The 16,932-nt window shown below is 38.2% G+C and overlaps 1 protein-coding gene across 1 annotated transcript; it reads left to right on the forward strand.

Moving 5' to 3' along the window:
- Positions 1,202–7,349, forward strand: LOC109826633. The gene is made up of 4 exons (XM_020393655.1): positions 1,202–1,273; positions 1,799–1,988; positions 4,947–5,818; positions 6,165–7,349. Exons 1-4 carry the CDS (start codon positions 1,202–1,204, stop codon positions 7,347–7,349), a joined length of 2,319 nt encoding a protein of 772 aa, XP_020249244.1.

Here is a 16,932-nt window from a genome sequence, read left to right on the forward strand (position 1 = left end):
TATATATATAGATTGATTAGAACACTCTAGCGGCTATCATAGGAAGAGTTCTCTCCTATTAAGAAGATAGTAGTTTTTACATCCAACTTCATATACTTTGTATGTTTTTATTTCTTAAAAATTTCAACAGCACCTACTCGCTATTCTTCATGTACACTGTGCAGATGTTATTATGCATACTTGGCAATAGATCAAAATGTAAAAAAACGTACGCTTATTATACACAGAGAACAATGACTACGTGCTGTAGAAATGTTTAAGAAATAAAAATATAAAAAGTATACAAAATTGTGAGTATGCTCTACTATATTCCTAACCTATCCGAACTGAATAGATCCAATAATTACGAACTTGAGTTTCTACTCATGCTATAAAGTAAACAATCATTTTTGGGTGGAAAACTTAATTTCCTACCCAAATATGAGGCGTCTATCTTTTAATATATGTCAAAAAAATCGAATGTAATTAATGGATGGGAGCCTGGGGAGAACATTATCTTTTATTCACCTAAATTTGATATATAACACATTATTAGAACATATTGGGTTATATAACACCCTATTTTTTGAAAACTTTTATTTGATGAATCATACATTTTCATAATACACACGAAAATTAGTGTAAATCGGCTATCATGATTCCAGTGACGATGTTAAAGTAAATATTTCTAGTGTTATTTCCATTACTAAGGTAACTAATACAATTTGATTTAGGGATAATTACATTTAGGGTTATATTTAAAGTTAAAATTACTAGATCTGTTGGAACTATGGTTAAATTAAGTTTAGTATTAAAAGTATCATTTTGATTAGAGTAAAATTGTAGTTAATTTTTGATTTAGAATTGATTATAAGTGTTGTTCAAATAGAATAAAATATTGTCAAATTAGTGTTTAAAATTAGGGTTAATAGCTGATCATTTTTTCTAGGGTTATAAGATTCAAATATTTTTCATTTTGGGTTAGAATTTAAGGTATTTAGTAAATTTGAACAATAAACTGTAAAAATTATTAAAAAATTGAAATATTTTATTAAAATACACACCATAATAGAGTTCTTGGACTGAGGACACAGTGTTGTGGGGTGGTGGCATAGAACCACGGGTCTATGACGATAGGGCAGTATGGCACGGTCGAGAACGCTTGTAGGGTGGCGCGGTCAAGAGCGGCAGCATGCGGCGCAGTCGATAGTAGCGTCATGCCATGCGGTCGAGGTCAGCATGCGGTGCAGTCGATAGCGGTAACGTACGGTGTGGTAGCGTTATCGATGATGCTGTACGGTGGCAGTTGAATAGCTGTGAGCCGGGCGGGTCGCGATGCAAGTGTAGTGATAGCGGGGGGGAGGGGGGGGGCCGGGGGGGGGCCGTGTAGTACGGAGCAGTGGAGAGAAAGAGAGAGAGGTCTGGTCGGGTGATGAGATAGAGAGAGAGAAATGAGAGTGGCAGCTAGGAACTGAGATATTATCGTTAGGGGTTTTTTATTTTTTATTTGGTGGGTCCTAGCATCCTCGGACCCTAGCATCCTAGGATGAAATTTCCGTCTAGAATGTTGGGGCCCACTAAAATAATTAAAAAATTAAATACATTCTAACTAGTATGTCAACCAATATAAAATTTTCTAGACGGAAATGTTTCATCTAATTTGGATCAAACTAGACTAGGCGGAAAAATTTCCATCTAGTTTGATCCGTCTAGTCAAAGCATTTCTCTACTAGTGTTCTCTCAAAAAAAAATCTCTACTAGTGATTGGCTTTTCTCAATGGGTTTCACAATTAAAAGTATTTTTATATTATTTCCATAGATAGCAGACCGATCCATCCAGATCAGTCTATCAGACTCGACGGAACTTGCTTCTACCTCAGATCCACCTCCGGGTTTCGAGAAAGCTAACAGCAAAGCCAAGAGGGTCAAAAAGAAAGTCACCAGTGGTATTCACATGCCTATGCCTTTCAAAAAGCACCTCTCTAAGATGAAGAAGGGTAAGAAATCAGGTATATCTAAACCCTCAACTTCTTCCTCTGTCTCCACTCCCCCAATTCATTCCAGTGCGTTGGAGAGATTAGAGGAAATCTCTGTCAATTGCGGTATCCAAGAACCGATAGATCCTCAAGGGTTGATCGACATCCATAATATGATGTCTGAAGATGCCCTCCCTCTTTGAGTCCCCCCTCCTCTCTGTTCGCGGGAAAAATCGTGTCTTTCTTCATTATTGATTCCATTGCTATCTTTAAATAACAACTTTTTGAGTTATAAAGATCCGGTCTTTTTATAAGATCCGGTTACAACGAAATAAAAAATAAAGAAAAAGATTACAACTTTCTCCTTTTATCGAACAAATCGCGAGCTCCTGTTTGCGGTCACTCGCTTTGTGGGTTCTTTGCCTGCGCCGGGGTTTATCCGTGGACCACCATCTAGATCCGGTCGGATCTACGCAGTACGACGGGTATTATTTCACCAAGGAAATAATAGCCGGGCTTGGTGAAATAATACCCGGGGAGGATTAGTTCACCAAGGAAATAATCGTCCAAATCTCGGGATCAAAGGCCAAGCTTTGATCCGGAGTATGCCTGCGTAGATCTGAGATCCGGTCCTCTCGAACACCTGCCTTATTTGGCGTTGACGATCGCCGATCACCAGATCTGGATGAACAAGTCCTCGAAGTCCCAAAGCTTGGATCTTTTTAAGTTCTGAGTCTTGAATCCAGCAGGGATTCACCTCTCCAAATTTTCCAACCATTTCAAATGAACATCCCATGGCCTATTTACGGAGCTGGCTCGGCCAGGTGGCTCGGCCAGGCCGAGACACTTGTGAGTGTCTTGGGTATTTTGAACATAACTTTCTCGTATGATCTCCAAATGACCTGATCCAAGATACATTGGAAAGCTGACAAATAGATCTACAACTTTCATGTTTTGAGTTTCTTCAGATTATAACGGGATCATGGTCAAAACAGCTCCACAAGTTCCAAGACACCTTTGGGTGTCTCGACCAGGTCCGAGACACCTCTGGGTGTCTCGGCGTTATTTTAGGCATAACTTCCTCATATGACCTCCAAATGACCTGATTCCAGATGGGTTGGAAATTTAACAAAAATATCTACCATTTTCCCGTTTTGAGTTTCTTCAGATTCAAAACGAATCATAGTTAAAATAGCTCCACAAGTTCTGAGACACCCTTGGGTGTCTCGGCTCGGGCTGAGACATTTTGTTTTGCACACTTGTCCATTTTCGTCATAATTTTTTCATCCGAACTCAGATTTAAGCGATTCAAAGTGCATTGGAAAGCCGATGAGGAGTTATATAAGCTCCAACGATTAGATCATCTGTGGAATAAATGAGACACGAAGGGCATTTCGTCTTTTGTAAGTGACACGGGGCTCCCGATCAGTTCGTATCTTTATTATTCTGAAACTCCGTTGCTTCACATAGTTTGCCGATTCACTTCAAGTGTTCGTCGACATTAATCAAACTTCTGTGAACCAGATGGTGACGTTCATCATCTTCTCTTAGCTTTGAGCTGTTCGTGGAGACCTATAGGCAATTTTCGATGCCTACACTCTCAAGTTGTTTATTATCCGTTATCATGCGTATCGGATCTTGGAATGTTAGAGGGTTAAACAACCCACCCAAACGTAGGTTGGTCAGGGAATGTCTCTTATTGGCCAAAGTTAACCTTGTCGGTCTGCAAGAATCCAAATTGTCCTCCCCTAGCCCTTCTCTTCTTAAATCCCTGGGGGGTAGAAACATATCATCATGGATCTCTCTCGATGCTAATGATTCTAGGGGAGGAGTTCTTTTGGGGTGGGATGAAGACATTTTTTCCTGCTTATCCTCATCAGTAGACATCTTTTCCGTATCGGCTACTCTCACTCACAGACCATCTAATTGGAGCTTCGTAGCCACCTCCATTTATCTTTTCCGTATCGGCTACTCTCACTCACAGACCATCTAATTGGAGCTTCGTAGCCACCTCCATTTATGCCCCATGTGACTCCTCAGAGAGGGAGGTTTGTTGGTGGGAAATAGAAAAAATTAGAGGTTCCCATTCTCTTCTATGGGTGGTCTTCGGAGATTTCAACATGACTCTTAGTACTGAAGAAAGAAGTGGTCGCTCTAGCTCCATCCGAGACATTAAAGTATTCCAACAACTCATTGATTCTGTCCAGCTCTTAGACCTCCCCCTTAGTGGGAGATTGTTCACCTGGTCTAATCATAGGTCCCCCCCTTCACTAGCCAGGTTGGATAGGTTCTTAGTTTCTCTGGATTTTGATTCCAAATTCCCCCAAATGGTTCAGTTCGCCTATCCTCCTTCGTGCTCAGATTACTGTCCCATTGTTCTGGACACAGCTTCCCTCTCCTTCCCCTCTCCTCTTTTCAGATTTGAAAAAATGTGGCTTTCGCTCCCATCCTTCCCATCTTTCATAGAATCTAGTTGGAAATCCTTCTCTCTGCAGCAGGATCTAAAAATTCCCCTTCTTTTTAAACTCAAACTTATTAAAAGAAGGATTAAATGGTGGAGGAAAAACTGCTTCGGATCTCTTTCCCAGTCCATCTCTAATCTCTCTTCCCAGATTCACACCCTCAATATCAGCGAAGAATCTAGAAGCCTATCCCCATAGGAGTCTCAGCTTAGATCAGCTCTGAAAGATCAGCTCCTCTCTCTAGCCAAATCTGAGGAAATTAAGTAGGAGTCTCAGCTTAGATCAGCTCTGAAAGATCAGCTCCTCTCTCTAGCCAAATCTGAGGAAATTAAGTGGAAACAGAGATCCCGCATCCAATGGTTGAAAGAAGGAGATAACAACACTGCTTTTTTCCACAAAGTAGCCTCCTTCCACCGTAGAAAGAATTTTATCCCCCACCTCCTCATCGACAACTCTATCATCTCTTCTGACAGTGACATCAAACAAACCTTCTTTTCTTTCTTCTCTAATCTCTTCGAGCAACCTCCAGTATCTAGTCTATCCCCTAACTGGGGCATTATTTACCCAGATGAAAACTTTGATCTCTCTTCTTTAGACCTTCCCTTCTCCCCTCAAGAAATCTTAGAGGCAGTTTTTGGACTTCACCCTGACAAATCCCCTGGGCCTGATGGATTCCCCATCCTCTTCTTCCAGAAATTTTGGCATATCGTTCAAGCGGATGTAATTGATTTTATTCAAAGATTATATTCTCAACCTCATCTATTACACAATATCAATTTCTCACATATTTGCCTTATCCCCAAGAAGGAGGGTGCCCTCTCACCTAAGGACTTTCGGCCTATTAGTCTCATTAATAGTTCTTGTAAGATTTTCTCTAAGATCCTGGCAAACAGACTCAGAAAAGTTCTTCACCTCCTTATTGACAATTCCCAATCAGCCTTTCAATCTGGTAAATCATCTTTAGACTCCTTTCTTCTTGGTCATGAGATGATTAATTTCTGCTCCTCGGGGAAAAAGGAGATTTGCGCCTTTAAGGTTGATTTTTATAAGGCTTTCGATTGTGTCAATTGGTCCTTCCTTCAGTCTCTTCTAAAAGCCAGGGGTTTTGGTCCCAAGTGGTGTCTTTGGATCCACACCATCCTATCCTCTTCTAAATCAGCTGTTTTAGTAAATGGCTCCCCAACCAAATTTTTCCGATGCTTTAGGGGCCTCAAACAAGGCGATCCTCTATCCCCACTGCTCTTCTTGCTGGTGGCAAATGTTCTCAGCAAATTGCTCAAATGTAGTGCTCAATCGGGGGATTTATCTGAATTAAACCTGAAAGGGCAGCTAAATAATATCAGGTCTATCCAGTTTGCGGATGATACCATTATTTTCTCTAGGGCTACCCCCTCTGACATGGTTACACTCAAAACTATTCTCTCTATCTTCGCTAACATTTCTGGCCTGTGTGTTAACCCCCTCAAATCAAACCTTTTTTACCTTGGTAAAACTCCTCTCAAAGGCAAAATGCTAGCCGAGATCCTCAAATGCTCTGTTGGCACTCTCCCGTTCTCATACCTGGGTCTCCATCTTAAAAGAGGATCTCTTTCCAAAAGAGAGTGGCAACCTCTTCTAGAATCCTTCAACAAGAAGCTTTCGCTATGGAAAAACAAATCTCTTTCAATTGGTGGAAGGCTAACTCTCCTAAATTCAGTCCTATCTGCTCTTCCCCTCTACTACATGTCTTTTTTTTAAGCTGTCGCAGTGGCTTATAAAGGCCATAGACAAAATCAGAAGGAACTTCCTATGGAATGGTAGCCTCTCTCATTCGAGTATTAAATGCTTAATTAGTTGGAGGAAAGTTTGCAAGTCTAAATCTGAAGGAGGCCTGGGGGTCCTTGACATTGAAACTTTTAACAGAGCCCTCCTATCTAAATGGTTGTGGAGACTCTTTGAAAGAGAGTCCCTCATTAGTAAAGTGGTTTTCTCTGTCTACTCCAAAGACGGTTCAAATCCTTTTGCTCATCTCCCAAAGTGCTCGGCATCAAGGTTCATTCTTGACTTATCCTCCATTAGCTCCACTTTTTTCAGCTTGGTTAAATGGAGAACTGGGGATGGCAAAACTGGAAGTTTTTGGCACGACAAATGGTCTGGGACAAACTCCCTTAGCAGCTTATTTCCAAAAGCTTACCAGTTAGCCCTATCTCAGTCCTGCAGTATCAGATCTCAGGGCAGAATGATCAATCTTTCATGGAACTGGTACCCCCTTATCAGAAGAGGTATATCGCCTTCAGAAAGGTCTGATCAAAACCTTCTCCTCACTCATTTAACTTCTTCAAATATCAATATTTCTTCTACTTCAGATGAGCTTTTGTGGACCCTTCTCCCATCGGGGATTTACTCTGTTAAATCATTCTACTCCCTTGTCAACTCAGGGGGTATTAAATCTAAGTTTTATAGCATGATTTGGAGATCTTCCATCCCAAATAAGGTAAAAGTTCTTTTCTGGATCATCACAAATAAGAAGTTAAACACGAAGGGAAATTTGATTATTAAGGGCTGGACATGTGACCCAAGATGCTCCTTTTGTTTATCTATTGTTGAAACTCACGATCATCTGTTTACCAAATGCCCATTTGCACGAGCTATCTGGTCATACATCTTCCCCTCTATTCCCACAAACAGTTGGCCTCAGACGGTTGAGGAATTGATATTTTTTCATAAATCCACCTTTCTTAGCAAGGATGCTAAACTCATCTGGAAGATATTGTTGCCCTGTACTTGCTGGTGGATTTGGTTTAGTAGAAATGCTCTCATTTTCAAGGATGAACAACCTGATCCTCTACTTATTGCTTCTAACATAGGGAGATACTCTATATTCTGGACAGGTGCTGCGGATGAGAGGCTGGAAAGGAGACTTCGCAGGGCTGCCCTAAGCACTGGACTTTAGGAGCTGGCAAACAAGAGGGCTGATGCCTCTGGGGATAGTTCCCCCCATGCCCTCTAAACTTTCTCTTTCACTTTTTCTGCTGGTGAAGACACATTACCTTTTGATGGTTATCTGTTGATGTTTAGTCCCCTAATCTAAGTTTGTTATGTTTCCATGTATGTGTTTAGCGAACTCTAGTATGTAAGTATGTAATATGTGCCGTCTAGATGAAGCTCCGTTGTGGGTCCAGTTTGGTAGGTGACGACATAGGTCCACTCCTTACCTGCTACACCCTACGTGGCTCTTCATCTAGTTGTGATGTTTGCTGTTTATTAATAAAATCCTTATATGAGCAGGGTTTCTAACCCTGCTTTTTCTGCTCAAAAAAATATATATATATTATTTCCATAGATATTATCATTCCCTGGTCTAATGAGTAAGAATATTTTATCTATGAATTATAGAGATTCTTTACAACTAAGGATGTAGAAGTTCTCTATTAGACTTTGAGTTAATGTAGGGCTCCTTGTTCGTCGCCTTTAGTTAGATATTCAGCTCCTAATTCTTGGTCCATTGGAAGCGGTCCAGTTGCAATCATAAACTTGTACTTAGTAAAATCTATTTTCAATCGAAAGCAAATTGGTTCTTTGATATCAAATTGTTTGAATGTTAGTAATATTCAACTATTGTTTAACTCTCATGTGACGTATCATCATAATGCCGACTAAAGTTCATGAGATGTGTACAAGTGGCCTTAGTACACGAATACATTTAATTAGTCCTAGAACAAAAGATTGAGCTGGAACACAGTAGCCGGTGAAAGGTACCCTTTCATATCCCTTAACACTTCCTTGGTTAATGCTTGGATACAACTGTAACCACAATAATTTAGTCTCTGCTCGTGGTGGGGTGCTTCTTAAAATCTACACGTGTACATATCTTCTTCTTAAATCTATACATACATGCATATACCTAAATTTAGTCTTTGGAATAACATCACTCAGTGCGTCTAGTTTAGTTCCTTCTTGCCGCAAGCCTCTATACTAACATTGAATTCAAAATATATTGCCTTAACAGCAAAGAGAGAACTTTTTCAATCATAATCATTCAATAGTATATAGATCATTTATGATGTAGCTGAATGAAGCTGCAATTTTCTTATATTTATTCAATATATATAAATTGTATTTATTTAATAAATAATAGATCATTATGATTAAAAAAATGACATGTAAATAATGATATCTACGCTCTCAAAGACTATCGGGTTAGATGACAATTCCCATGAAAGTTCTAAATTAAGCTATAGTGAACCCTACACACATGCATAAGTTGATTGCTCTTTCATGGGCAAAATCTTGAATTTATTGTTGAGATTTTTAGATCACACAAAAATCTAAAAAACCATCAAACGCAGCAAAGAGAATCACACACAAGATTTAACGTGAAAAACCCTCAATAGGAAAAAATCACGAGATTGAATATACTCCACTAATGCCTCCAAATTATAAACGTTTGCATAAACAAAGACTACAAAACTCTCTCGCATGATACCCTTGAACTCAATTACACCATTTGTTAAATGATTATTACAAGAATATTGTATCTTTCTCCCTCTTGCTACTAAAAAACAGTAGAATATGATACTTTGTTTAAAGACACCCCTAACTTGCCCACCAAGTCAACTTCCCCTACAAGAAAATTATTAACTTGGTCTCTACAAAATCTACTAGGACTAGGTCTAGCCTTCAAATCCATATCCAAGTTGGAGTTTGAGTTGGCACCCAACATATCCGCCCTCAACAAAAAATCCCCAAGTATGTCAATGGCTTTAGAAAAACTCACTTTATTCTTCTTATTCGTCACATCTCCCTTGTGGACAACAGTCTGAGAAGATTCGCCTATACCATTAACATAACGCTCATCTAACTAGCAAATATAGTTGTTATGCTTCCTTCCTCATAAAATCAAATCACCATCTCTATACATTTTTCACCACTCTCTTCACTCACATATTTGTACCCGTGTGATGCCATAAATTAAATTAGCACCACATGACGACACATATCTCACATGACGAAGAATTCCAACCTTCCTAGTGTGATGCTTGAGGGAAACACTCCCAACGCCTTCAACCTTCCTCTTCTCATTGTTTCTAATAATCACGCCACAAAATTCTTTATCCATCTTTAATGTGTCAAAACTCTCTTTGTTATTGCAAACATTTAAAGGCTTCAGCATCTAGCACACAATTGTTACTCGCATCATTATCAGTACTTTTCATCATCAGCACCAAATCTTCATCGCATACAACTGCCGAGGAGTTCTCATTCTTTCCATTTTCTTGAAGCTTCATCTGCCTAATGCTCTTCAAATCATCTTGCATCTAAAATATATGAATCGAATGTGACCATTCTCTCTGCAATAGTAGCACTTCCTTTCGCTGTCGTCTCAGACCCGAGATTATAACCGTTCTCGATAACTGTCACATCTCCTCTTACTCCTCCCTAATTAGAACTTTCCAAAACTAGTGCACTCTCACTACTAGATGTGATCTCCTTCTCATCATTCTTTCATTCTCTCGTAGGAGTACTATCACATTATCAAACTTTAAAATTTACTTCCTAGCAATTATCCTTTGAACCAATAGCTTGTACAACATCAGAAGGGAAGATACTAGGAGTAGCACCTGCTCTTATTCTTTAATCTCCTCATCAATATTCATAAGTTGGCAAACTAGCTGATTGAAGTCTTCGATGTAGTCTTGAATAACAGTACCTTCTTTCATATTCTATGAATAAAGCTCCATACTCAAATATAATCGGTTGGACATTGACTTCGATGCATAAATCCCCATAAGCTTGTCCCATAGCCCCTTATTGTTGTCTCGTGTATAGTGTTGTACTCAATCTTGGGTGCGAGTGCCAAATGAATTTTGGTAACCGCCTTCTTTTGCGTGGAACTCCACTCAGCATCCTTCATCCCTTTAGGCTTCTTCTCTTTGAAAGCTTGATCAACACTGAGTTACACAAGAAGATCTTGAACCATACTATAAAATTTGTCTTGCCATTAAAATGCAGAATATCAAATTTCGGACCCGAAGATGTCACATCCTCTAACAACAACAAAGTTCAAATTAGTCGCTGTAGAGATTGAATTTGGTAGAACAAACCTAAATAAACGAATTCAGCATGTTGAAGAACCATAAGAACGAGTACTTAGATCGTCAAATTTTACCTCCAATTCCCCGATCAGAAAATAAATCAATCTGCACTGTCGGATTTGATTTGATAATTATTAATCAAACCCTAACCAATGTGAATAGTGTATGTTCCCGCTACAATAATCTTTTTTCCCTCGTTTTTTGTCAGCTACAAATTTCATGCTAGCTGACCCCTTCTTTAATAAGAATGACTTTTCTTTAACCCCCAACTCCAATTATGATTGTCTACAGGCCCTCCAAATCCTCCTCTAACGGTGTCTGGTTCTCTCATTCGTCTGATGTTTGATCACCATGCCTCAATCGCTGACGCTCTCACGAATCGCACACCGCTTGAACCTCCACGAATCATCAAACCTCGTTCTGATACCACTTGTTGAGATTTTTTTAGATCACGCAAAGACCCTGAAAACCACCAAAGGCAACAAAGACAATCATACATAAGATTTAACGTGAAAAACCATTAACAAGGAAAGACCATGGGATTGAAAATAATCCACTATTACCATCAAATTAAGATATTTTGTACAGACAAAGACTGCAAAATCCTCTCTCTCACAATACCCTTGAACCCGGATACACCTTCTATTAAACGTTGATTTCAAGAATATTTTATCTAGAGCCCTTTCTCTACTAAAAAACCCTAGAATATGATGCCTTATTAAAAGCACCCCTAACTCGCCAATCAAGTCAGCTTCATCTACAAGAAAATTTTTAACTTAGCCTCTAAGAAAGCTACTAAGACTAGGTCTAGCCTTCAAATCTAAATCCAACTTAGAGTTTGAGTCGGGACCCAATACTTATGTTGCAATATCTTTTTTATTTTAAAATCTGCATTAAATACGGAGCCCACATAATTGTAAACTAGATAACTCTTATAAGGAGTTAAAAGGCGTTTTCACAACACCAAATCTCTATAGTTATAGTAAGAATTGAGGATTAACATGATCTATCTCACAAGAGAATCCTCAAGGGAAAGTGGTATGACAGCTCAGAGGGAAACTACGAGGAAAGTTCTGCAGATAATGGGTCAGAGACGTGTTTGCTTGAGGAATTAACCAAAATTATTAAAAGCATATGCTTTCTTAATCATTGATTAATCTTCTAGATTTTTCTATTTGGTGGTTATATTGTTGCCAAATGTACGGAAAAGCTCAAGCTTGGAGCGTCGTAGGATTTGAAGCTAGGCTGACTGTCGGTTAGATGATTTGCTAAAATCGGTGTTCCCTCTTTGCATTAGGTGATATAATTGGTTTAGAATCTTCTCTTATTCAAGTGTTAGCAGCAACTATACCTCCTAAACCGTTTTATTAGCACTTAACGCCCATTTGGTATGAGGTTAAAACAATTAAGGTTAAACTTTAACCTATTAATTATTATCCTAGAACATTTAGTGGGAAAACGTTCATGTGTTTGGTAAAACATGTCATAAGCGTTAATACTTAAGACAATAAGATCTCCACTGCTCTGAACTCAAAATGCATAAATTACGTAAAGCCCCATTAAATCTTTAAAATTATAAACAACCTGCAGCTAAAAAACTGAACAATTATGAAAAGCCTCATGCACAATTAAAAATTTGCAAAAAACATTCTAAGAGTTTGAAAACACAGAAAACACCCTTAAAATTTCAGAAAATACAGAAAACATCCTAAAAGTTTGAAACCTATAAACAAAGTACATTGACAATATTGGATTACAAACATCTCCCAAAAAGTTTTGGAATTTGCAGAAAATACCCTAGATGTTTAAAAATTACAAAAATACACTCAAATATTTAAAATTTATAGAAAACATTCTTAAAAGATCAAAACTTAAAATAAAGAATTATTTTATAGATTTTAATTTTTAGTGTGTTTTTTGCAATTTTCTAAACTTTTTAAGTGGTTTTTTTAATTTTCTAAACTTTCATGGAGTTGTTTTTTGCAAATTTCAAGTTTATAAAAGTTCACTTTACTATTTGCACATTAAAATTTTTTAGGGTTTTTTTTGTAAAATTTTAATTTTCTAGCATGTTTATTGCAAATTTTTAAACTTTTAGGGTGTTTTTCACAAAGTCTAAATTTTTACAGGATTGTTTGCAATACTAAATTTTCAATATACTGTTAATTGATTTGAATTTTCTAAGGTTTTTTTTTCATATTTTAAAGTATGAGGGTGTTTTTTTACAATTTGTAAAACTTCTGGAAGTTTTCTAAATATTACAAAATTCTTAGCGATCTGTTTGTAATTCCTATATTTGTAGTGCACTATTTGAATGATTGAAATTTTAAGTGTGCATTTTTTAAAATATGAAAATTTGAGGGTGTTAATTTATAAAAATTTTAGGGTGTTTCTACAAATACCAAAATAGACTGTTTGGAGTTCCTACAATTTCAATATAATGTTCATATAATTTGAAATTTTTAGGTTTTTTATACATGCCTAAATTTTTATGGTGTTTTCCACAATGTTTAAATTTTTAGAGTGTTTTCTGCAAATGTTAACTTTTTTCCCTTGGTCTGTTTGTATGTTTAATTTGAAATTTTTAGCGTTTTATTTATGTTTTGAATTTTTTATATTTTTTGTGATTTATACTGAGTTTTACATTATTGAGGGTATTTTTATAATTTTATCGTTGTTCGAGGGGTTATAAACAATTTTTTTACTTTACAAGAGACCTCGTCAATTTCTATGAAGGCCTTATTGCAAGTTTGAGTATTTTTTTTAGCCGGTTTTTGTAATTCTACATGCTTAAATGAATGAATCCTCAATTTTTCACCCATTTCTCCTACCTCCAAACTTGGTTAAATTTATCCTTATATAAACTTTACCTTTAATAAAATTTTAGAAGGATAACAAACATGGATAAATATGAAATAATGTTTAATGGGGTAATATTTATCCTCCTTCACCTATGTACCAAAGAATGCCCTTAAAGTGTTTTTCGTTAGAAGTTGTGGGAACCAAATGCATTTTGTAGATCATGTTGTTCCAACTCTTGTTGTAGGAAAACTCAAAGAATTTGATACCTAAAGCAACACCACATCCTTAGCCAACTACGTTGTTGGAACATTAACATTCTGGCACTGTAACAACATCTTACAAGTCATGAAAATTTTAAAAATTAAGTTTACACAGAACAACATGGGTTCTAACTGCTCCTAACCGAACACAACATGTTGTCTTCAATTTAGAGGGTAATAAAATCTTTTTGAAGTTAAACAGGGGGAAAATTAGAATTATCTTAATGTATTACATTACTATATTTCATATATATAGTTCTGATTATATTTTTCCCTTGTTCCTACCATGAACGGAGAACAAGAATGATACTCTATCAGCACACGAAAAAGAATCCAGCCCATAAATTTGCTTATTTCATCAATATCTTGAAATTGTAATCTTTTACTTTTATCATCAATTTCAAAGACTTGAAAGAAGATGGAGACTCCACTGGGGACTTCTTTCTCATTGGAAAAGAAAATCATGTCGCAGTCAAATACTATAAGGCCTTCGGCTCTACGGCAAAGTTGTTGGTCATTGAATTTGACCAAAATTCAAGGAATTTATTTCCTTTAAGACGTTGGATGCAGGTACAAACAAAATTTGCCTTAAAGTTTAGGGCTATACGAGATTGGGTTCAAACCTAACTCCATTAGCCCACAGCTAGAGCTCTATGAAGAGCCTCAGCTTCGCCGACAACAGTCTTGGCTTGAAGCCAAGCTAACTTCACCCAGAGCAAAGATTCAGTGACCCTCTCATCAAGCAAAGGTCAGAGTGTTCAAACATCCTCTCATTTTGGAGTTTAGTCCACAAGCCCTCTTGGGCTTCACTTCAAAGTATCTTGCAATGCACGTCATGCTACTCTAAAAGAAGCCAGGAATGAGGGTTATCCTACATCCAAAATCTCATGACGGAAAATTAACACCATTAGTGATTTTTTATCTCAGTCACGAGCACTGACTTATATTAGATACTCCACTGTTTATGCCAAGCGTAGGTCAAAACAATTCATTATAGACGACGTTCATTTACTAAAAGTCAAGTAGGCGAAGTTGCTCTCAAAAAGAGTGACCACCATTTTAGCCAAGTTGAAACTCCTAATCAAAGGGAGTTCCTTTCTATATAGAGGGCGTGCCCATGTCAGCATTGTGCAACCCTGAAGGAAATTATCATGGCAGTTTAGACAAATTGCCAATGCAAGTCCCCACTTACAAAAGAATCGGTGTTTAGCCATCTCAGCCTAGTTCCAAAGCCTTCAAAGGCTAGAAGTAAATGCTGACAATGCTTCTAAAAGAACAAAAGAAATCTCCAAGAGTGCATGGTTAATATGACCAATGTAAATAGGGAAGACGATGAAGAGGAAGATACTCCTTCTAACCCATGTTACCCTCTAGGAGTAGGGAGTATTCTCTCAACGATCAATGTTGTGTTTTGGCATACAAGGTCAAGCAAGGAGTACCAAATTCCTTTTGATTATTTGCAGCAGATAATGCATGCTCCATGAGCTTCATCGCAAGGGACCAATGTATTGCTTGTGAAGCAAACTCTAGCATAGCATAATGTAACTTCTAGATCAAGCTAAGAGTAGGAATGAATTGCAGATATGGCCGACAAAGAGACCCATGATTACCTTCTTTTGCTAATGAAGCTTAGAAGAGAGAATCTGACAAGCACTTTGAAAGACTCAAATGTATAATGCAACAATAATTGCATGCCTCTCAACCCCCCGGATACAATTTGAAGGGGAAATAATCTATTGATGTTTCCTTCATGAAAGAGCCATGGAATCAAGAAGATCCTTGAAAGTCTCTACTAGAACAACTAAACGCTCTCACACAGTGAATGGAGCTGCAGAAGGTTAGAATCACTGGACCCTTTTCCATTGAGTGGGATTCGGTTCCTTATCTGATAAAGTTCAAGCCACTAACATTAGATACATTCGATGTTAAAGGATCACCTAATTAACACATATACTACTTCCATTAACAAACTCGAAATGTGGTAAGAAATAATGCCATCAAGGTGCAACTCTCAAGGGGCTAGACTTTGATTCGTTTAAAAACCTAACCGTTGGTTCTATCAAGTCATGAGCTAATTTGGACTCCAAATTCCCATTCTAGTTCTTTGAAGAGTAGTCTAATATGACCATGGCCAAACTCCTCTAGAGAAGCAAAGAGGAGATGACTCAGTGATAAGAGTTGCCGTGCGAGCACCCTTTGGTCGCGGAATCACCAAAAGGTGGGTTGAGAAGAGGACGACGAAAACACAAGAACAATTCAGTTTGGCGAAGGAAAATACCTGACTCAGTGATACGAGTTGTCGTGCGAGCACCCTTTGGTCGCGGAATCACCAAAAGGTGGGTTGAGAAGAGGACGACCAAAACACAAAAACAATTCAGTTTGGCAAAGGAAAATACCTTCTCTAGATTATGAAGAACAAAAGATTACAATCTCTCCCTCACAATCTCACTCTAGAATTGAAGAACAAGCTCTCCAAATCTCAATCTAGAATCTAATCTCTCTTGATTAAACTCTCTGATCTAAAAATATGTTTAGAAACCCTAAAACAATCCCTTATATAGGTGTACAAACGTGGATGGCAGTTTGGTAAATAACCAGACCCAAAACCAACAGGAAAACGCGTGAACAGAATCCCAAACGAACCAGGAAACCCCCGATGAGTCGACTCATGACTGAGATGAGTCGACTCGACAGAAACTGGAGAAATCTCAATAACCAGCGATGAGACGACTCATGACAGTCATTAGTCGACTCAACCTGATGAGTCGACTCATAACAGTCATGAGTCGACTCACAGGCTGAAAACTGGGTACTTCGATTCTTCTGCTCGTCGTCTTGTTCCACGCTTCCTCCTGTGTTCCCTTATACTGTTTGACACCCCCTATTCTCATGCTAGTATGAGAATCATCTATCCTCAAGCTCCCATGAGGATCGCTAAGTTCCGAAGAGAAGATACACCCGTATCATGTGTCCCCTCTTTAAGAACTTGAAGTCCCATTCAAGTTAGAACTTCAGCTGAGGAAACTCTTGAGCTCCTCCATCTTTTCTGCACCACCTGGCCTTGCTAGGAATCCGGTCTCGACGTCCGATCGAAAATAACTCATTCGTCCCGCGTCTCGTCATAGTCACCGTTCGCTCTAAGTTGCAATCCTTTGTCGATGGTTTTTCTGGAAGTCTAATGCACAGCGAGACAAACTTCTTGCTTGCATTCACTAGTCTCTTTGTTCGCGTCACTGTTCCCAAGCTTGTCTCCTTCGGAAGAGATGCCGAACGAAATATGAACTTTACACCATCCTTAGTGAAGGTGTACTTCTGAGCCCGCCTCTCGTAGATCGCATATCTATCCCATAAGTACGGATTGCCCAGTATAATCTGACAA

This window comes from Asparagus officinalis, chromosome 10, assembly GCF_001876935.1.
Source record: "Asparagus officinalis chromosome 10, Aspof.V1, whole genome shotgun sequence".
NCBI lineage: Eukaryota > Viridiplantae > Streptophyta > Magnoliopsida > Asparagales > Asparagaceae > Asparagus > Asparagus officinalis.

Bases quoted from the DNA above. Each gene is read 5' to 3' on its own strand.
- LOC109826633 (XM_020393655.1), top strand. From the start codon at position 1,202: ATGCGGTCGAGGTCAGCATGCGGTGCAGTCGATAGCGGTAACGTACGG. The intron at 1,989-4,946 runs GTATATCTAAAC...AGCAACCTCCAG, and splicing joins GAAGAAGGGTAAGAAATCAG to TATCTAGTCTATCCCCTAAC. The intron at 5,819-6,164 runs GTTACACTCAAA...AAGCTGTCGCAG, and splicing joins GGGCTACCCCCTCTGACATG to TGGCTTATAAAGGCCATAGA.